Source organism: Drosophila takahashii, chromosome 3R (assembly GCF_030179915.1).
Source record: "Drosophila takahashii strain IR98-3 E-12201 chromosome 3R, DtakHiC1v2, whole genome shotgun sequence".
In the NCBI taxonomy this organism is placed as follows: domain Eukaryota; kingdom Metazoa; phylum Arthropoda; class Insecta; order Diptera; family Drosophilidae; genus Drosophila; species Drosophila takahashii.
This window is the reverse complement of record NC_091681.1, coordinates 38,908,716-38,929,044: the sequence shown is the minus strand read 5'-3', so window position 1 is coordinate 38,929,044 and position 20,329 is coordinate 38,908,716. Positions and strand designations below refer to the sequence as shown.

General features: G+C 46.1%; 4 protein-coding genes across 7 annotated transcripts; 2 read left to right on the top strand and 2 right to left on the bottom strand.

Annotated features, from left to right (window-relative positions):
• Positions 1–2,958: 2,958 nt before the first annotated feature.
• On the bottom strand, positions 2,959–6,108 carry mah (mahogany). Its single transcript, XM_017141230.3, has 6 exons — positions 5,970–6,108; positions 5,103–5,912; positions 4,379–4,488; positions 4,182–4,322; positions 3,917–4,123; positions 2,959–3,582 (listed from the first exon to the last, which is right to left on the bottom strand). Exons 2-6 carry the CDS (start codon positions 5,747–5,749, stop codon positions 3,104–3,106), a joined length of 1,584 nt encoding a protein of 527 aa, XP_016996719.3. The 5' UTR covers positions 5,750–5,912; positions 5,970–6,108; the 3' UTR covers positions 2,959–3,103.
• Nmnat (nicotinamide mononucleotide adenylyltransferase) lies at positions 5,931–8,471 on the bottom strand. 2 transcript variants are annotated; one of them, XM_017141231.3, is made up of 6 exons: positions 8,234–8,471; positions 7,744–8,150; positions 7,591–7,692; positions 7,380–7,531; positions 6,564–6,837; positions 5,931–6,076 (listed from the first exon to the last, which is right to left on the bottom strand). In XM_017141231.3, the coding sequence occupies exons 1-6, from the start codon at positions 8,427–8,429 to the stop codon at positions 6,035–6,037; spliced, it is 1,173 nt and encodes a 390-aa protein (XP_016996720.3). In that variant the 5' UTR covers positions 8,430–8,471; the 3' UTR covers positions 5,931–6,034. The 2 variants fall into 2 exon arrangements, with proteins under 2 accessions (XP_016996720.3, XP_016996721.2); XM_017141232.3 differs by lacking the exons at positions 5,931–6,076; positions 6,564–6,837 and adding an exon at positions 6,886–7,210 and having other exon boundaries at positions 8,234–8,470.
• Positions 8,472–8,871: 400 nt separating this feature from the next.
• Positions 8,872–15,137, top strand: ssh (Protein phosphatase Slingshot). 3 transcript variants are annotated; one of them, XM_017141206.3, is made up of 8 exons: positions 9,823–10,075; positions 10,152–10,397; positions 10,458–10,849; positions 11,395–11,460; positions 11,522–11,716; positions 11,776–12,045; positions 12,543–14,325; positions 14,394–14,535. In XM_017141206.3, exons 1-8 carry the CDS (start codon positions 9,980–9,982, stop codon positions 14,394–14,396), a joined length of 3,051 nt encoding a protein of 1,016 aa, XP_016996695.3. In that variant the 5' UTR covers positions 9,823–9,979; the 3' UTR covers positions 14,397–14,535. The 3 variants fall into 3 exon arrangements, with proteins under 3 accessions (XP_070074019.1, XP_070074018.1, XP_016996695.3); XM_070217918.1 differs by lacking the exon at positions 9,823–10,075 and adding an exon at positions 8,872–9,376 and having other exon boundaries at positions 12,543–15,137; XM_070217917.1 differs by having other exon boundaries at positions 9,822–10,075; positions 12,543–15,137.
• A 1,069-nt stretch (positions 15,138–16,206) lies between these two features.
• Osbp (oxysterol binding protein) lies at positions 16,207–20,324 on the top strand. Its single transcript, XM_017141218.3, has 2 exons — positions 16,207–18,136; positions 19,177–20,324. Exons 1-2 carry the CDS (start codon positions 16,556–16,558, stop codon positions 19,924–19,926), a joined length of 2,331 nt encoding a protein of 776 aa, XP_016996707.3. The 5' UTR covers positions 16,207–16,555; the 3' UTR covers positions 19,927–20,324.
• Positions 20,325–20,329: the final 5 nt, after the last annotated feature.

Here is a 20,329-nt window from a genome sequence, read left to right as displayed (position 1 = left end):
GCCCCTAGATAGACTCACTCGTCTCTGTCCGCCGCCCCGTAATCTCCCCACCATCTTCCGTCTACGCTGACCATGTCTATTAGCAAACAATTTGTATTGTCTAAGAGTTAATCATTTATAGCGTCATCGATTTATTTTTAAACAATATTATTAACGCCTTAGCATATTATTTCATTTATTATGTAAAAATGCGTTTTATGTTAATTTCAATTGTTTGCCTTATTCTTCTTTTTTTATAGGTGCTAAGCTGGTAATGATATAAACAAAAAACAAGTTGTCGGTGCGTTCTAGAAATATATTGTTGGTCAAATAAAATGGCAGGGCAAAATGTAGTTTAGCTATTACAATTTTTTAGGTAAAAATAGATTTTCTTTCCAAAAATCACAAAAAGTTTTGCCCGAAGACACGTCTGATAGGCAAATCAACATGCAAAACAATGCAGTAGGGGAAAAAATATATTTATAAAAACTAAAAAGTAAATTCGGGGAGAAAAGCCCGCAAAAGACTTGAAAAACACTTTGTGCTGATTCTGGGCGAAATCAAAAAGTCATCATTCGCCACGAGAAACCGAATCTGGGCACCGCGATCTGCAAGTGTGAGTGTGCCTAATGAGTATTCAATTGATGCAGAAAGCAACCGGCGGCCAAAAAATAAACCCAACGACGGACCCACCATAAATGGCCATTTGAAAGACGTTACAGTTCGATCGATCGAATCGGAGCAACAACACGAAAGATCCGAAATTCGATTAGGAGAAGAGTAGGGAGCGAAAACCTCGGAGAACTGCGGGCACTTCAGAAGAATTTTGGGATGGGGGAGCAAAAATTAGAAAGAAGTGCGTCCAGGGAATCGGGGTCAATAGGAAATGAAAAGTGAAATTTTATGCCCAAAGCTCTAAGGTCTTTTGTTGTTTGCATGGTATGGTTTGGTCCATGGGTACTCGTACTCTCCAACAATTCGACAATGTGTGCTTTGGATTTTCGTTTTTTTCTAATTTGGCCTTTTTGCCAAAGGAACTTGCAATTTAAATATCATTAAATTCTGGGTTAAGCCTTTGTGCCGGCCACTTGAAAATTGCCACCGTATAATCAGTTTTTGACAGCCGTCGAATGAGCCCCATGCCTCAAGCCCCAAGCCAAATTGGCAACGGGGCTCTTGGAACTCCCCATCGAAGTTCGATCTGAAGTAGAAAAGGCGACACTCTGTCGAACACTCAATAGCTATTTAATCAGCCGAGAATTGTCTGGGGATCTGAGAAAGTAGGGGAAAATGTCAAAAAGATGATCATGGATAACCCTAAAAAGGTTCATAACATGTTAAAATAATAACTATTTGATCTAGCTTTCTATGAAAATTACATTAAAAATATTTTGGCAATGTATGTATTATAATTATTACACAATATATCCTTTTAATATTCTAAACGGATATAAAATCTATCAAATAAAAATGCCTAGTTAATTAGTAGATAGTTAAACATCCCATAGATCTTCAAAAAATGTTAAAAATTCAATTTGTGTGGCCCGGGTGAGCAATAGCAATTTTAATAACTATTAATTATGCATGTTTGTGTAATTTGTTAATGGAGACAAAATAAATAAATCCATAAACTACCTAAACGCTTGTCAATGGCCCAGCGATATAATCAATTAGCACGACTTATACTGCACTTGGCAACTCCACGGCTAGTGATCCATGTCCGAGTGGTACGGCAAGTGCTCTTGGTACTTAGTACGTAGTATTAGCCTCTAGCCTCCGGTGAATCATCTGCGGAACACAGAGTTCGTGCCAAACGAGACCTTCTGCATATTGAAATGTGGCAAACAAAAGATAAAAACGGCTGGGCATAAACAAGTTGGGCTAAAAAAGTTAAGGAGAAAAAGAAAAAAACCCCGAAAGGTAGTAAACCCTAAGTTCGTCGCAATTAAAAGGGCGAATAGCTGAGTGCGTACCTTTGGGCCGTGGCCATTAAAATCAAAGAGCCAACTGAAAATAACGAGCCAATAAAAGCATCCCAATCTTGGGGCACAGCCACAGGTGGCCACTCGCCACAGACTGATGACGCGACAACGGATTGTATGGGGTTCCGTTCCGTTCGGTTCCGTACACAGTTCCTATCAAACAATTGGGTATTAATTTTAATAAATAATCACTCGCCACCGAGAATGGAAAAAATAAATAATAATTCGAGTTGTGTGCAGTTTTTGCATTGGATGGGTAGATAGATGGGTAGATGGCTCTATGACTCGATGACTCGGGGAGGTTATCAACACAATGCCTTGAGTCATCTCCCGACCGAATGGAACATGGAACGCGCTTAAAAACGTATTATGAAAGACGGAAATGAATGCTGGGAAAAAATCATATGCCTTCGTATTACGTATATTAGATAGAAATACGCAAATAGAAAAAAAAAGAAAAATAAATACATAAACAAAAAAAATCCATGCCATGCATGGCGGTGAGCAGATGCCAAAGAATAAATTAAATTTGCGTATCAGCCGAGAAGAATCTCCAAGAAGAATCTCCGTAACTTCTTGTGTTTAAATTTAAACCCTGAGCTAAGCTGCTCCGGCATTTCTGCCTAGATATATATATAGAATACAGATACAAAGATACATAGATACAAAAGAGGGCTGCGAAAGGTGTTATCAGCCTGTTTACTTTCCACCGGGAGAAGCTCATCGTTCTCAACTTGTCTCAAATTACTAAACCGAAAACAAAAGCAAGGCAAAAAAATAACAATAAACAAACAACAAATACGAGGCGCGTACCGAATGGTTAAATAATTTTGGCAAACAAAAAGGCAAACATTTACGCGGGCAACCGAAAAAGATGATAAATGATGCGCGTGTGCAATTCCCGGACAAATAGTTTGGCTCTGGCGATGTTTTAATAAAGCTTAACTAATTAAACAACCACTCGAGAAACACTCAGAAACATCGTGCGTGTCTTGGTGTAATATAATGGATTTATTAAATTTTAAATTTGTAGTTGGTGTTATACAAAACACCTTTTAGCATTGCATTAAAGACGTGGGTTTCTTGAACCCGCCGAAGGACGGGGCAATCAAACTGGGCAGAGTTTTAATATTTTCAAATCATCAAAAGTGCTTGGTGAGATTGCTGAGGCAGGGTGAATTATTGGTGAACAGATTGGCCAGGCTGAAGATGTTCAGGTAGGTTGATAAAAACGTGGCCAGCAATCCAAAGATGAGCACCGCCATGGTGCAGGAGACGTCGCACTCGAGGCGGTGCAGGAACCGAACCATTCTCAGCCAGCAGCCACGTGGCGAAATCGGTGGACTCGTGACCAGCAGCGGTTCCATCTCCAGGTCCACAGGATCGTAGTTGAGGTCCAGCGGCAGGCTGCCATAGCTGGCCTCCGCCGCAATCCGCTGATGCACACGCTCCATCCGCCGGATGCGTCGGTAGAGGAGCGGGGGAAGTATAAAGACCAGTGGGCCGGTTATTGTGCCACCCACCACATCCATCAGGGCGTCGAAACTGGGCACAAACTCCGCCACAAGGACCTCCAAGGCCAGCACCGAGGATCGGATCATCATGCGTTTGAAGGAGAGGGCTAAAAAATAAGATACATTTTAGGATTATAAGATGTCTTACTTAAAACCTAACGTTGACTTAGATTAATGTAGCCAGAAACGTTATGACGGAACTCATTAAGAGTCGGTTTTAGTGGAATGAAAGATCTAGTGATCATTAAAGTACCGAAATAGTAAAGATTTCATTAAAACAAACAGTTCAATTTATTTTAATATTTTTAAAAATAGACTATCATTAAAATAATGATTATATCCACTTTTCTATTTTAACATTTGTAAGATAGATATTTTTTTAGGAGCCACAGATTTTTCCTACATTTTTTTTCTGGTAAATTAAAAAATATTTTAACTTACACTCTGGCAACTTGAAGTAGTTTTCGATCTGCAAAAACATGGCCGAGCTGGCCACCGTGACGGAGAAGCAGAGCTGTAGGGCCATTAGGATCAACATAACGTAGAAGGGCACACTGGTGGGCAGGGACTGCAGCAGATTATCCGCTATCATCGATCCGAACTTGTAGGCGGCGATTATGGACCCAAAGATGGCTACGCTGCAAGTTACTAATCCATAGAACTAAGATTATTATCCCTTTGGAATTGGCTAATTTCAGTAACTCACTGGCAATTCCTATAAGAGCAGCCCAGGAAACCTGCGACTTGTGCTTCATGTCGATTTGAAGTGTCAACAGAACCGGATGAATGTCAAACTGGAAGGCCAATATGCTGTAGCTGTTGAGCACGGTTAAAAAACGAGGCAATTCTAGGGTAAACAGATAGGGAAGTTCCTAAAAAATATCACATATTTAAAGTACCCACCCATGGAGATCCCCTCGAATGGAGTTCCAATCGCAGGAGCTGCAAACAGGCAGAACCACAGCAGCGCCACAATTACTATCATTACACAAACAGCTGTGATAGCCAGACTCCTGGGATATTTAAGATATAATAAATAATATAGCATAAGTATAGAATTGAATAAACTATATTTATTCAATAAAGAGCATATGTCAAACACCCAAAAAAATAATCGATATGAAACGTGGATATATTTACATTATCTAAACTAATATAAAGTTCGACCCCTAAAAAACGGTCAGTAGGAAATTCCACTCAGAACGGATTGACATAAAAACCTAAAAAATCACATTATTTACTAAAATAATAAGGAGCCACGTAAGAGGTACAAATAAGTGTAATATAAATTTTAGCTTTTTTATGGGGACAGGTAAAATTGATATAGTCGAAATGAGTATTTCATGTAAAACGGTGTATTTCATAGCCAGACATTAACATGCACATATCGATTTTACGGCGACATGTTTTTTTTTTTTGTGTACCAATCTTTATAAGATAAATAAATTCAGTTTTAAAGAAAATATGGAACATTTTTATGTTCCTAGCGATTTATTTTGAATCCTATTGGTCTTGAAACACCTTTCTGAATAATATTTAAGTCTTAAGTCTTTGTTTGTCTTTCGTTTTCCTACTTGTTTCATCTAATGTGGTTTCTGGGGAACCCCCATCTGAAATTCCACCTTACCGCATATGCTTTGGACTGCCCAGCCACATGAGCGGACAGATGACCAAGCCCACGATGATGGCCCAGTAGCAGTAGGAGAAATTGTATTGACCGGCGCTCATGCGCAGCACGACGCCCTCCAAGTTCTGGGCGGCCATCACCACACTGGGCACGGCCATGGAAAAAATACTAAGATCGAGGAGCACGGAGACCACCACACTCATGTAGGGACCGTAGGCGAGCTCCGCCAGAGCGGCGTACGGATAGTTGCGCTTCTGCTGAATGGAGGGATCGAGCAGCTCGGCCATCGTCCAGCACTGGGCCAACAAAAAGGAGGTGTAGATCTGCAGGAAGATGATGGACAGCACCAGCAGAACGCCAAAGTAGCCCAGTTTCACGAGAAGAGCGGGCAGCGTGACGAACGGGAAGATGCCGAACAGATCCACCACATACAGGATGGCGATGAAGAGCGACAGGTTCTCGGGCTCATCCTCGTAGGCCCGAAAATGGGGCAGGGCGCTGAACCGGGATCTCCGCAGGAAGGGCAGCTGGTCGTGCTGATGCGAGGGCGTCAGCTGGACAGGAGGCCGTCGCTTCGGGAGCGCAAAGGATGGGGCGCGCGAGGGGCGTGGCGCGGGCTTGGCATTCTGGCGACGGAAGAAGAACATTCGCGATGTGAACTCTTCCAAGGGAAACGAGCAACTGCAGTCCCTCTAAGCTCGAACTAATGGTGGCCACTCTTCAACAAGTTCTGACATCGGACACCGAAAGGGAAGCCCTGCAACTGCTGACTGCTGAAGTTCAATGCCTTGTCCCTCCGCTCCGCTTCTCCTGAAGTGACCCACAGAATCGGGTTAACGAACGTGTTTATTTTACATGCACATTTACATTGTATCAACAAATAGCTTCCAGCGCTCCTGTATCGATCCGTGTGAGATTCGTCTTCGAGCTTCCTAAACTTGCACTTGGGAAACCTTCTGCTTCTTCGCTTGACTCTGGAAAAGGAGAAAATCTATTAGATACGACTATCATCTCAGCTGAGAACTAGAGCCCTGCATGAATGGATTCAATGAATTATTTTGAATTTTTGTTTTATATGAATGAATTAATTAGAATTTTAAATTTAATAGAATTAAATGAATGAATGGCATGAATTCCGAAGTAATTCAAACGACAATTTGTTTTGAAAAAGGGCCATCATTTTGTGATTAAATCTGCATGAATTTTACTTTCTAAGCAGTTAACATTGATTTGTTAAAAATTGGCCACTTTTTGTTTTCAAACGGAAGCACAAAAAAAATCAGGCAAATTCAAAAAATTCAATATAATTTTTTATTCATTCATTCAGTTCGAAGTGAATTAGAAAAACATTCAATTTATTTCACATAGAATTGAATTAAAGAATTTAGAAATTTAATGGCATACCATGATACAACAAAAATTAAATGATTCACGCAAGGCTCTACTGAGAACAATACCCACCTCCTCCTTGTCATCCGCCTGCATGGTGATGACCTGCACCGCTTGTCCAGGACCGGATCGCAGCAGCTTCGTAGATCCTCTTAAGGAAGTTTCTCCGCAGCAAAAGACTCGCGATGTGGCCGTCTTTTGGAGTTGCGGGCTGGGCGTGTCCGACTCGTCCATGTCCTGCTCCAACTGGTCGTTTATAGAATAGCTGCTCGCGTTCTTGTTGTTGTCCGTGTAGGCGTGGTTAAAGAGCAAATGGTTGGGACGCACTGCATCCGTTATATACTTACTACAATCCACAGGTTAGGCGGGCATGGTCAGTACAATAGCAACAAAGTTAAGGTTATTGTTTAATGGGACTACATTTTGGCAAACAGTTCGGTGTAAGTCGGATGATACGCACACTGACCACCGGAATAATATCAGTAACTAATCTTAACAAGGGTATTTACAAGGGCCAAGGTATTCAAAAGCATGCATTAAGTGGAATCAGCGCTAAATAGGAACTTGAACTCTGATCTTCTCTGGCTCACTCACGCTCCATGAAGAGGTGCAAATGGCGGTGCTGGTGGCTTGGACAGCGGGTGGGCGACGAGGGCTTCTCTTCTTTCGGGTGCAAAACGCGTCAGGAGTCGCATTCGGGCGGAGCCGGTGCATCCTGCCTGCAGTTTGAGACACAAAAAGGAGACAATACAAAGAGCTGGTGCACGTTAAGTGTGATCTGCTGCTATGTGTGAAATGGTTCAGTGTACGTATCGTTTGAAAGTTGGGTGCTTTGTGAGTGGGCATGCGGGGAGATTTTTAGGGAGAGGTATTAGGAAGTCCACCTACGATTTAAAGTTAAACAAACGCTGGCGCTTGATGTACTCCAGCACCAGGTCGTCCAGAAGGTACTTGACCGACTGACCGCGTCCCAGGAGTCGCCGAATCAACGTGGAGCTGACCTCATTGGGCACCCAGTTGGTGATCAGTGTTATGTTGTTCTAAAAGATTGAGGAAAGTTAGTAAGGAATGAGCTTCTAAGGCAAAGAAACGGCCTAACCTGATACTTGGTCAATATGTCGGAGTCAAAGATGAATTTGCCCGGATTGGAGCCGGCGCGGGTGATGACCACCAGGCCATGGTTGGCCACAATGTCCTCAATCTGCGGAGGAACACAGTTAATTAAGAACTTCTAATGAAAATTAAGATTTACATCGGCTTCCGCCCACAGGCCTGGAACGGCAAAGGACTCCAGCAGATCGGCGCCGCACAGGAGCTTCAGGTGCACCGGATCCCGGCTGTCGTGGAGGCCGCGTGGCAGCCACCTGGCCAGGTGAGTGTCCGGCTCATCATCTCCTCCGGAGCCACCGGAATTGATGTGGTTATTGATGTAGTTCTGGTGGTGCTGCAGCACCGCCTGCGTGCGCATCCACTGGTTCTGATGAACCTCCCAGTCGGACAGACGGATCCAATTGGAGCTCTGCGTGGCAAGCTTGACCATGGCACAGCGATCCAAGGCGGAGGCCAGACCCTTCTTTCCATACGAATCGTGGGTGGGTGAGATGATGCCGCCGACCACTCGGTGGGTTCCCTGCATCTCGAAGTGGTCCTTGGCTATTTCTGTGGAGGGAAAACAGAAACATGCGGCGTAATCGTATCGATTATGTACCGGGGGAATTTCACCATCCATTCGCTTGACTCACCGAACATACGCAGGTGCATGGGCGTGGGCGGACTGAAGCAGCCGCAGGCTATGAAGGCGATGCGCGGCAGCAGGCTCTTGGTTTCCTCAATGAAAGCCGACATTTTCCTGGGTTTTATGCGAGTTTTGCAAATTCCAATCCACCTGAAGCCTGCGCCTGTTATGTTGTTGTTTGGCCAGCTGATTTTCGCAATCATCTGTTCGATTTCTAGTTGTTTTCCAGCACTGCTCAGCTGTGCTGTCAACACTGATATTACATTCGATAACTTTGATTGCACCGATTGCCTTAGTTTATTTTATTTGTTATTATTTAATGCTTTTATAATTTGTTTACATTTTATTTGTTTTTGGGTATACAACCAATCAAGGATATAAAAGAAAAAAAATAAATTTACGATTTCATTTATAATTTTAAACCATCTACCATTTGTTACTGTCCTCTATCAACATCTAAAAAAATTATTTTAAATTTGAATTCGTTTAAAAATTACACGTTCTTCCTTTCACCAGGACATAAAATAGGGTAAATATTAAGATTTTGCTTAGAACTTTTCTTTCAGTGCACCATTCGATACATCGCTTTCGCCGCCGATAGTTGCGCAGCCCTGCCAGAACGATTGCCTGGCGATACTAGTGTTATCGATTAGAAATGGCGTCCTCACTGTCTTTCTTTTAAGAAAAATTCGTGTAGTCTATTTACCATTTAGCTGCGTTGTGTGTGTCTGTCAATTGTGAGGACACGCTGTTTCTTAGAGAGAACCGACTGGGCAGAGTGTCCAGGAAGCGGAGGTCAAGCGGATCGAGCGAGGAGGAGGCTGCGGAGCCGAGTGCAAAAACAACGGCCAGCAGGCAGAGGCAGCGACATGAAAATGCATTTGTAGCCCTAGCCCACAACACTTGCACACACACACACACAGACAAGGAGGCGAAGAGGAGGAAGAGGAAGAAGGAGCGGAAGCAGAAGCAGGAGAGGATTACAAAGGACACACCGCTGCATCATTATCGCCATCTCCGCCAGGTGGAGCAAGAGGCGTCGGCGGGGGAGGAGCAGGCTGAGGAGGAGGAGCGGCGGCGGTGGCAACAACAAATGGCGCTGGTGACGGTGCAGCGCTCTCCCAGTGTGGCTGGCTCCTGCTCGAATTCGGTGAGAGTGGCTCTCGCGTGTGCGTGTGTTTGTGGTGTGTGCTTTGTTTTGGTCACCCCTCAGCCAATCTCCCAATCTTTCCATCTCTCCACAAAGAGAGAGAGAGAGAGCCAATTAAGGAGGGCGACTCTTATTTTCATGCGTGTTCCGCTTTTGGCCATGATCCTTTGTGTGCCTTGCCAGTGTTTATCATCGTTTATCCGCCAGCTTGTTGCTTTATTTCTTTTTATTATTATTTATTTTTTGGCTTGGCTTTCGCGTGTGTGGGCGGCCATCGTCGTCATCATCGCGGCAGCGCTGCTTTCGGTGTAACCCAAGCAAATCCGCAGACGTCGCGACGTCTATATTTTTCAACACACTTTTGCATTGCCTTATTTGTCGTTTTTGTCTCTTACCGCTTGTTTTTGTTTTCTTCGCCGCCCCACCGCCCAAAAATAGTTCGCGAGACCTTGACGTCCGCCTGCACAGAGGGAAAAATTCATATATCTCGGCCCAAGATCAATTTTATTTTACCGATGATATGCAAAACATGTCATTTTAAATCCCCGAAAACAATTGTTTTATTTTGTTTTTATTTTCCAAAACGTAGAACTGCGCACTTCAATGATCAAGCAAAATTCTCAGCCCTTTGCAAAATTAGAATTCAGCCTTTTAGCTTGTTCTTGGCCCTATGACTATATAGTTGGCATACCTCGATGGGTGAGGAGCATATCAGGATTAAAATCATCTAAGACCTAATAAAAATTAATGCTAATATACTATTTTAAACCCACAGGATGGCGAGGCCGAGGACGACGAGGGTAATAGCAAGGGCCACGATCGCAGCGAGTGCTTCTTTGCCGGCAAGGGGACCGCTTTGGTCCTCGCCCTCAAGGACATCCCGCCCCAGCAGCAAAGCGAGCGCCGCCTGAGCACCGACTCCACCCGCTCGAGCAACAGCACGCAGAGCAACAACTCGGACATCCAGCTCCATCTGCAGTCCATGTTCTACCTGCTGCAGCGCGAGGACACGCTCAAGATGGTGGGTAAATCACCTATAATTACTTTATCTAAATAACATCCTATATCCCTACCCAAAAAGGCTGTCAAACTGGAGTCGCAGCGGTCCAACCGCACTCGCTACCTGGTGATTGCCTCGCGTAGCTGCTGTAGAAGCGCCACCAGCGAGCGACGGCGCCACCGGATCATCCGTCACAATTCGGCCAAGGTCGGTGGATCGGCGGGCAGCACAGCGTCCTCCACGGCAACGGTCACCACGCAGCGTCAGCTGTCCGTCGAGCAGACCGCCACCGAGGCCAGCAGCAAATGTGATAGATCAGCGGACAAGGAGAACGCAACGGCGGCCGGCGACAACAAGAATACCTCGGGCATGGAGGAGTCCTGCCTGCTGGGCATCGACTGCAACGAGCGGACCACCCTGGGCCTGGTGGTGCCCATCCTGGCGGACACCACAATCCATTTGGATGGCGATGGGTAAGACCGCAACGTAATATAGATTGTTCCAAGAAATAAATAACCTTGGGGTACATATACCTATAGATAAATGTATATATAGACCACAACAAGAATGTTTTCCTCCTCTAATCTATACGCTAATCGCTGTGGCCTTGACCAATTGCCTAATTAAGAGGTGTCGTAAATTATATTTATTTTTTGGGACTTCCCATTTGTCTAAAGTTGATAATTTTATAATAATTAATATAATTTATCATTTTTATAATTTTTAAAACGTCATTAAAACCATCTCATTTCTTGAAAAAGCCCAAATTAAATTCAAAATCTAAATTCAAATAATCGAATATCCAATTCGACACCTTGAAAAAGCCCAAATTAAGCTCAAAATCGAAATTGACAATTATAAAAATAAAAATGTATCAAATTCGACACCTCTTAATCTTAGTTAGCTTATAGTTTTAACTTTAAGTTTGCTTTATTTAAATAAATAAATAACTTAAAATTAGTTTATACTATAATAACTTCGATCATCTCTAACTCACTTTCCTTGTCTATTTTTCCAGTGGCTTCAGCGTCAAAGTTTACGAAAAGACGCACATCTTCAAGCCGGTCTCAGTGCAGGCCATGTGGTAAGTGGTTTTACAAGGATTAAAATCTCTCCAGATCCATAAACCTCCTACTCCTTCACAGGTCCGCGCTGCAGACGCTGCACAAAGTGTCGAAGAAGGCTCGTGAGAACAACTTCTATGCCAGCGGACCCTCCCACGACTGGCTTTCCAGCTACGAGAGGCGCATCGAATCGGACCAATCCTGTCTGAACGAGTGGAATGCCATGGACTCGATCGAGAGCCGCCGACCACCTTCGCCTGATGCCATACGAAACAAGTAAGCCTTTGATTTGTTTAAGCTTCTATTGTTTAATATGCTATAATCCTTGGAAATAGACCCCCCGAAAAGGAGGAAACCGAAAGTGTCATTAAGATGAAGCTGAAGGCCATCATGATGTCGGTGGATCTGGACGAGGTCACCTCCAAGTACATACGCGGGCGTCTCGAGGAGATCCTGGACATGGATTTGGGCGAGTACAAGTCTTTTATTGACGCCGAAATGCTCGTTATCCTCGGTCAAATGGATGCCCCCACAAAGATATTCGAGCACGTCTATTTGGGCTCCGAGTGGAACGCCAGCAACCTCGAGGAGCTGCAGAAAAACGGGTATGTGTGAGAGTTTGAGCCCTGCATGAATGGATTCAATGAATTATTTTCAATTTTTTGCTTTATATGAATGAATTAATTCGAATTTTGAGTTTAATAGAATTGAATGAATTTGAATTTTAAGTTTAATAGAATTGAATGAATGAATGGCATGAATTCCGAAGTAATTCAAACGACAATTTCTTTTGAAGAAGAAAGGGCCATAACTTTGTGATTAAATCTGCATGAATTTTATTTACTAAGCAGTTAACATTGATTTGTTTCTCAAAAAAAAGCACAAAAAAAATCTGGAAAATTCATAAAAATTATTCATTTATTCCTTCATTCAATTCGAAATTAATTCGAAAAACATTCAATTTATTTCACATAGAATTGAATTAAACAAATCAGAAATTTCATGGCATACTATAATGAAACAAAAATTGAATGATTCACGCAGGGCTCTAGTGAGAATATAATATAGACTATAAAATACCCCTTCTGTTTTCAATTTTCAGCGTTCGCCACATCCTGAATGTCACACGGGAGATCGACAACTTCTTTCCCGGCACCTTTGAGTACTTCAATGTGCGCGTGTACGACGACGAGAAGACGAACCTGCTGAAGTACTGGGACGACACCTTCCGCTACATTTCGCGCGCGAAGGCCGAGGGCTCCAAGGTGCTGGTGCACTGCAAGATGGGCGTCAGCCGGTCCGCCTCGGTGGTCATCGCGTACGCCATGAAGGCCTACCAGTGGGAGTTCCAGCAGGCGCTGGAGCACGTGAAGAAGCAGCGCAGCTGCATCAAGCCGAACAAGAACTTTCTCAACCAGCTGGAGACCTACAGCGGCATGCTGGACGCCATGAAGAACAAGGAGAAGCTGCAGCGCAGCAAGAGCGAGACGAACTTGAAGAGCACAAAGGATGCGCGGCTGTTGCCGGGCAGCGAGCCCACTCCCCTCATTCAGGCGCTCAACCAGGCCAAGTCCAAGTCCACCGGCGAGGCGGAAGTCACGCCAGATGGCGAGGAGGATCGCCTGCATCGCCGCTCCAGCGGCCAGAAGTCGCAGCGACGAATGGTTCGGCGCTCCAGCAGCACTTCGCCCAAGACACAGACGGCTGTCGTGACCAAGCAGCAGAGCCAGTCCATGGAGAACCTCACGCCGGAGCGCAGCGTGGCCGAGGAGCCCAAGAACATGCGCTTCCCGGGCAGCAACGGCGAGAACTACAGCGTCACCCAGAACCAGGTGCTGCACATCCAGAAGCACACGCCTCTGTCGGTGCGCACGCGGATTCACGATCTCGAGGCGCAGCAGCCCGTGTGGACATCGCTGACCAAGCTGATCACGCAGACTTCCCACCTGGGAGGTCAGCCGCGCAGGGATTCCAGCTCATCGGATGTGTTTTCCTCTCAGGTGGACAGTGTTTTCGCCAAGGAGGAGGGCGAGAAGCGGCAGCGACGCAAGACGCACTCCTGGACGGAGTCATTTGGACCCAGTGGCGGCATCGTGCTGGATCCCAAGCCACAGCAATCGAGCGCTATTCCACTGCGTCCTCGGGGCACTCGGCAAAGGGAGCCTCCTTCGCGGCACGCCAGCTGGGGATCGGGCGACAATCGCAGCAGCCTGCCGCCGCGAATTAGTTCGGGTTCCTACTACGACAGCAACCGCAACACCACGGCCATCTTCGAGGGCGTCATCCAGGACCTCAAGCGCAGCGGCAACTGCAATGCGATGGAAGGATCAGTGGAACAGGCCGTGGGAGCTAACGAGGGCACTGTGAAGCGCACCAAGCAGAAGCTGGAGGAGAGCACCTCGCTGAAGAAGCGCTGCCAGGAGGACAGCAGCAGCCAGGAGCTGCTGCTCGAGACAGTGGATGCGGGGCAAAGGCGTTGCCCGAGTCTCTACAGGAGCGCCTCGTCGGCGCACAGTCCACGGCAGCGACAGCCGCTGCGCTGCAACAGCGAGGAGCTGATGCACACCAGCGACATTGAGAACAAGAACACCACCACGCCCGGCGATCAGGAGGTAGTGCTGCGCTTTCCGGGTCAAACGCTGGCCGAGGATCAGCGCATTTCGGGCAATGTGCAAATACTCAAGCAGAATTTCGAAGCCAAAGTGGCGGGCGCAGGAGGAGGAGGAGCAGGAGGAGTAGCGGTCAGTAGTTCAACGACGACGGCGGTGCCAGCGAATCCCGGCAAGAAGACGACCAGCCACCAATCACTGCCTTCGTCGCCGGTGGCGCAGCATGCCTCGAACTGCAACTCCAACTCCTCCGCCTCCAACTCGTCCGATTCCAGCGTAAGCGAAAATTGTGATCGTAATGTAAAAGGTCTAGTGCATAAATATCAAACCACTACTTCCTGCAGTAGCCAGGCGGCGGCCACGCAGACAGTCGCCTGTGCCCCACTGCCAACCGCCGGAAGCAACACGAGCCACGCCTGCAGCAACACCATTACCACCACCAGCACCACTAGCTTCAAGCAACGCCCGCACTCCCACTACGACCGCTCGCTATCCAACCGATCGACGCATGATTATAGTGAGAGTCGACCGCCTCCTGCGCCCGTACGCCTCAGTCACGCCAGCAACATGCAACAGCAGCAGCTGCAACAACCGGAACAACAGCAGCAGGTGCAAATCCGGCGGCTGGCGCAGCATGGAAAGACGCATCCGCTGAGCAGGCTAAGTGCTCCCAAAACGGGCTTCAACACCGCCGCCTACAACACCATGTAAAGGCCACTTAATCACATGCAACCTGCAACATTCACATGCCACTTGCAACTTGCAATCCATAACCCATCTCTCACCCGCTTTACGTATTTATATATCTACCCGCTTTGGCCCATTTTGTGTTTTTTGTCCAACAATCAAACACCCCAATCCGAAATCCCCATCCCCATCCCCTCATGCCTTGTGTTTGTTGTCTTGTTGTCTAAAGATATCTTGTGTCTGCAACGTGTGAATCGAACTATTAAGATGACAAGAGAGGGCAAACAAAACAACCTATGGAAATGAAACTGTATTTGTACTTTTAAATTACTTGTAACTGTATACATATTTATTTTATATTATGCAAGAACTGCCTACGAATAAACGATTTATTGTATATACGTCATCGTCTGGTGATTGTCTCTGTGCTGTGCCGTCCTTGTGTGTCGTTTAAAGAGAACCACTGCCCCTCGTTTTTACCAGCTTTGTATTTGCAGCCTTATCCACATGATCCGCTCCTTTCGCTACTCTTGGGCGGAGTACAAGAAGTGATCCGGCCCCATACCAACTGACTGCCGAAGCCGCAGCCCAAACCCAAAAGTTCCCACCTTGAACACTTGTATTTTTTGCTATTTATCAGACCGTATATTTATAAATAAAAATGTGTAATCCAATTTAGAGCGCAATATGTTTTACTGTTGGCAATGAGTCAGCTTTTGGGACACATACGTTTTTAATTGATTGGTTGAACAACCGTCATAAGCAGCAGATCTGAAAGCATTAAATATTTTTTACATTTTTTAGACAATTTTATCAAACGTAATTTTATTCTCTTTTGTTTAAAGATTTAAGGACCTTTTTGCACCAGCCTTTATGATTTAAGGCATTTAGAAACATGGCAATTGGATTTCAAAGTTTATCGCTTATACAAATTTATTTGTCTAGGGGGCGTAGATTTCAACAAATATTTTGTTCAATTTACTTGTTTTTTTTTTTAACAATTATGCATAAATAAAATTTATAAATGGACAAAAGTAGAAATGGTAGTATGAATTTAGGGACAACATGTCGTATGAGTAATAATCGTAAGGAAACTTTAAGAACATTTAGGCGTTATTAAATCTAAAGGTATATTTTGTTATTAGAATTGATTATTTATTTTTTTATTATTTAGGATTGAGAAAAAATTACCTTAACCTATTAATTCCGTTCACAATCTATATTATTTCACTGTAACTTCACTGTTTTTTAAAATCTCTTTTTATGGCTTTCAAATTAATTAAGCTGTCTAAAATGAAATTTTTATTTCAATATTAAAACTGTTATTAATAGGATTTCGATTTATTAATAGGATTTTTAATTTCCTATTTAAGTTTTAGCTAATAACGGTTAAAAAAGTGTTCATCCCGGAGAGTATCGATATGGGAGGCAATCGATAAGTCAGCCCACCGCCTGGCAACCCTGGCGCCGCACACACACACACACGGGACACACACGCACACAGACGCGCACTCAACTTCCACAGTTTCTTTATTTTCTGCAGCAGGAAAATTGGAAGCCAAATCGACGACGAAATTCGCAGTGAACGCGCCGCGGCTACGCGACCGTAACGTAATCTCGTTGGTGATCCGGAGGCGAAGAGCCCCCCGAGCGATGCCAGCAACTGGCCAGCAACCAGCCGTCCAATAACCAAGTTCCCCCTCGTTCGATTTTCAAGTCGGAGTTGCGGAATCGCCGCGACCAATCACCGCCAGTCATCGTACGTGGCGCTATTCTCGAAGTCTCTGGAGGATCTGGAGTTCTGGAGGCGCCTTTAGCCATGACGGATGCCGCCGAGAAGGGCCTGCCGGAGATGAAGGGCTGGCTGCTCAAGTGGACCAACTACATCAAGGGCTACCAGCGCAGGTGGTTCGTTTTGTCCAAGGGCGTGCTGAGCTACTACCGCAACCAGACGGAGATTAACCACACCTGCAGGGGCACCATTTCGCTGCACGGCGCCCTCATCCACACGGTGGACTCGTGCACGTTCGTCATCTCGAACGGCGGCACCCAGACGTTCCACATCAAGGCGGGCACCGAGGTGGAGCGGCAGTCCTGGGTCACCGCCTTGGAGCTAGCCAAAGCCAAGGCCATTCGAGCCATCGAGAGCGAGGAGGAGGAGGAAACGGAGACGGCGCATGTGGTGCCCAGCCAGGAGATCAGCTCGGTGGTCAGGGATCTCACCGATCGGCTGGAGAACATGCGCACCTGCTATGATCTGATCACCAAGCATGGAGCCGCCTTGCAGCGCGCACTCAACGATCTGGAGACGAACGAGGAGGAGTCGCTGGCCAGCAGGACAAAGATCGTCAACGAGCGGGCCACCCTCTTCCGGATCACCTCGAATGCGATGATCAATGCGGGCAATGATTACCTGCACTCGGCGGAGGCGCAGGGCCACAAGTGGTCCAAGATGCTGCACCACGAGCGCGAGCAGCGCCAGCGACTGGAGGATATGGTCGAGCAGATGGCCAAGCAGCAGTCGCAGATGGAGCAGGCGGCGGTGATGGTGCGGCAGAGCAAGGCGGTTGCTTCGGGATCGGGAGGAGGCACTGTTCCCGGTTCCCTCGTCACCTCCGATGAGGAAATGGAGTTCTTCGATGCCGAAGAGCACGGCTACTCGGGAGCAGAGTCGCCGGATAGGGAACGCGGCACCTTCATCCTCAAGATGAACAAGCGGCGCAGCAGCAGCGAGGATCAGGTGGAGGGCCAGCTGGAGGGCAGCTCCTCGGAGAGCGACGAGCAGAAGCGCACTGTGCAGACAGTGCAGCAGGTGTGCCTGGTGAGTGCACCCCGAGTGGCCTCCGGTGGCCAGGGAGACGACGATGACGAGGTGGACAAGGCTGTGCCTGCGAAGGCGAGCACCGACTCCATCTACGGACGCAACTGGAACCCGGAGCTGATGAAGAAGCGGCGCGAGCGGGTGCCGGACAAGCCGAACCACCCCGTCAGCCTGTGGGGCATCATGAAGAACTGCATCGGCAAGGATCTGTCCAAGATACCCATGCCCATCAACTTCAACGAGCCGCTGTCGATGCTGCAGCGCCTGGTGGAGGACTACGAGTACTCGGAGATCCTCGACTATGCGTCGACGTGCCAGGACGAGTGCGAGCAGCTGGCCTACCTGGCCGCCTTCACCGTCTCCGCCTACGCGACGACCACGAACCGCACCGGCAAGCCGTTCAATCCGCTGCTCGGCGAGACCTTCGAGTGCGACCGCATGGACGACTACGGCTGGCGGTGCCTCGCCGAGCAGGTCTCCCACCATCCGCCCATCGCTGCGCTCCACTGCGAGAGCAAGAACTGGACCTGCTGGCAGGAGTTCTCCATGACCAGCAAGTTCCGCGGCAAGTACGTGCAAGTGAGTATCGCTTTGACTTGGTTCTACACACAACAAAATTTGCTTGGTAAAATTGACCTATGAAGATGGTTCAGTAACTATAAAATATAGTACTTTAACCATAAAAATAGTCCTCCGTTTAATTGTTTTTGCTTTGTCAGTATGGCTTCAACTAATCCTACACAAAAAAATTGGCTTGGTTAAATTGACCAATGAAGATAGTTCAGTAAACATAAAAAATAGTACTTTAACAATAAAAATAGTCATCCGTGTAATTGTTTTAGCTTTTTGAGTATGGTTTCGACTAGTCCTACATACAAACAAATTTGCTTGGTTAAATTGACCTATGAAGATGGTTCAGTAACTATACAAAATAGTACTTTAACCATTAAAATAGTCATCCGAGTAATTGTTTTTGCTTTGTCAGTATGGTTGCGGTTAGTCCTACACACAACAAAAATTGCTTGGTAAAATTGACCAATGAAGATGGTTCAGTAACTATACAAAATAGTACTTTAACAAAAAAAATAGTCCTCCGTTTAATTAGTTTTGCTTTGCGTACTATTAAATAGTTAAACAACTATTAAAAGAGTTACGCTTACGGGTGTATTTTCTTTTTGTACCTTGAAACTATTTTAAATAGTTGTTTAACTATGAACAATAGTTACCCTAACGTAACTTCTTTAGTATAAAAGTAGGCGACAGTAATTTGACAAATCCTCTGCGATACCTTATTTATAATTCCCAACTGGGTCTAGTAATTGGACAACTACCATTTAAATATTACTTATAAAATACTGTGAAATAACTATAAATAATTGTAGTTTACTATAAAAATAGTAAGTTGACTACAATTTATGGTTCGGCCACATTTTAGCCCTTCTTACTGTTGCGTAACTATTTTTTATAGTAACCCTTACGTTTACGAAATATGTGAGAGTAACAATTTACTTAGTAGACTTCACAATTTTTGTGATTGCGGCCTGTTTGACAATTATTACAGTTGATTTTACCAAGTTTTTATTAGAATACCTGACTAACCTACTTATTTTATCCCCCAGATTAATCCATTAGGCGGCGTCTATGTGCAATTCGTGGACAGCGGGCGGCGTTACAGCTGGCGCAAGGTGACCACCACGGTGAACAACATCATTGTGGGCCGCCTGTGGGTGGACCAGCATGGCGAGATGGAGATCCGCGGCTCGCAGGCGGCCGAGGGGCTCAAGTGCATCCTGAACTTCATCCCCTACTCGTACTTCAGTCGCGAAGTACAAAGGAGCGTGAAGGGCGTGGTGATGAACAAGGACAACGAGGTCAAGTGGGTGGTGCGCGGCACGTGGGATCTCAAGATTGAGATCGCTCCTGTGCTGAAGACCACGGGAACGCCCAGTAATCCGACGTACACCACGGGCGAGTTTAAGCTGGCCTGGCGGAGACGTCCCGCTCCGCCGGAGTCGGAGAAGTTCTACAACTTCACCACTTTAGCCTGCCAGCTGAACGAAGAGGAGGAGGGCGTGGCGCCGACGGATTCGCGCCTGCGTCCCGATCAGCGGCTCATGGAGCAGGGCGCCTGGGATGAGTCGAACAAGGAGAAGCTGCGGCTGGAGGACAAGCAGCGCACAGAACGACGAAGGCGCGAAGCCGAGGCGGAGGAGGCGGCGGCGGAGGGCAGGCCGTATCCGGCCTACGAGCCCATGTGGTTCAAGCGCGAGAAGGAGGAGGGCAGCGAGGAGTATGTGCACGTGTTCAAGAACACCTACTGGGAGGCCAAGGCGGCGCAGAACTTCGAGGGCTGTCCGGAGATCTACTAGAAAGCAGGAGCAACCACTACCACACATAGCAGCCTTAGCGAATATTCTAAAGATTTCAAATATGCAGCAGAGCAGAGCAGAGCAGCCTCCACTTCACTCGACACACAATTGAGACAAGCACATACGCATATAGTAGTAACACACTTCGATCTAGTGCATATATATAAATTAATTCCTGTAAACTAACCAACTTCGATCCGTACTTTATTTCTTTTCTTCTGACTTTCGGTTTCCCATTTCTAGTGGATTTCCTTTCCGCAGAATGCATATTTCGCCTTTGTTGTGTATATATAAATATATCGAACCTAATCGGGAGACGAGGAGGGAGCGAGAGAATATGTTAAATGTTATAAATTTATGCAATTTATTATTAAAGTATTATTTAAATAAAGCAACAATGTGT

What these genes read in the sequence shown, in the direction of transcription:
- ssh (XM_070217917.1), top strand. Translation starts at nt 9,980, where the DNA reads ATGATCAAGCAAAATTCTCAGCCCTTTGCAAAATTAGAATTCAGCCTT. An exon ending in ATCCATTTGGATGGCGATGG is followed by an intron (nt 10,850 to 11,394) that starts GTAAGACCGCAA and finishes CTATTTTTCCAG; the next exon opens with TGGCTTCAGCGTCAAAGTTT. An exon ending in GAGGAGCTGCAGAAAAACGG is followed by an intron (nt 12,046 to 12,542) that starts GTATGTGTGAGA and finishes TTCAATTTTCAG; the next exon opens with CGTTCGCCACATCCTGAATG.
- mah (XM_017141230.3), bottom strand. Translation starts at nt 5,749, where the DNA reads ATGTTCTTCTTCCGTCGCCAGAATGCCAAGCCCGCGCCACGCCCCTCG. An exon ending in TGCTCTTATAGGAATTGCCA is followed by an intron (nt 4,124 to 4,181) that starts GTGAGTTACTGA and finishes TCTATGGATTAG; the next exon opens with TAACTTGCAGCGTAGCCATC. An exon ending in CTACTTCAAGTTGCCAGAGT is followed by an intron (nt 3,583 to 3,916) that starts GTAAGTTAAAAT and finishes CTTATTTTTTAG; the next exon opens with CCCTCTCCTTCAAACGCATG.
- Nmnat (XM_017141231.3), bottom strand. Translation starts at nt 8,429, where the DNA reads ATGATTGCGAAAATCAGCTGGCCAAACAACAACATAACAGGCGCAGGC. An exon ending in CGTTTGTTTAACTTTAAATC is followed by an intron (nt 6,838 to 7,379) that starts GTAGGTGGACTT and finishes TGTGGATTGTAG; the next exon opens with TAAGTATATAACGGATGCAG. An exon ending in AGGCGGATGACAAGGAGGAG is followed by an intron (nt 6,077 to 6,563) that starts GTGGGTATTGTT and finishes CTCCTTTTCCAG; the next exon opens with AGTCAAGCGAAGAAGCAGAA.
- Osbp (XM_017141218.3), top strand. Translation starts at nt 16,556, where the DNA reads ATGACGGATGCCGCCGAGAAGGGCCTGCCGGAGATGAAGGGCTGGCTG. An exon ending in TCCGCGGCAAGTACGTGCAA is followed by an intron (nt 18,137 to 19,176) that starts GTGAGTATCGCT and finishes TTTATCCCCCAG; the next exon opens with ATTAATCCATTAGGCGGCGT.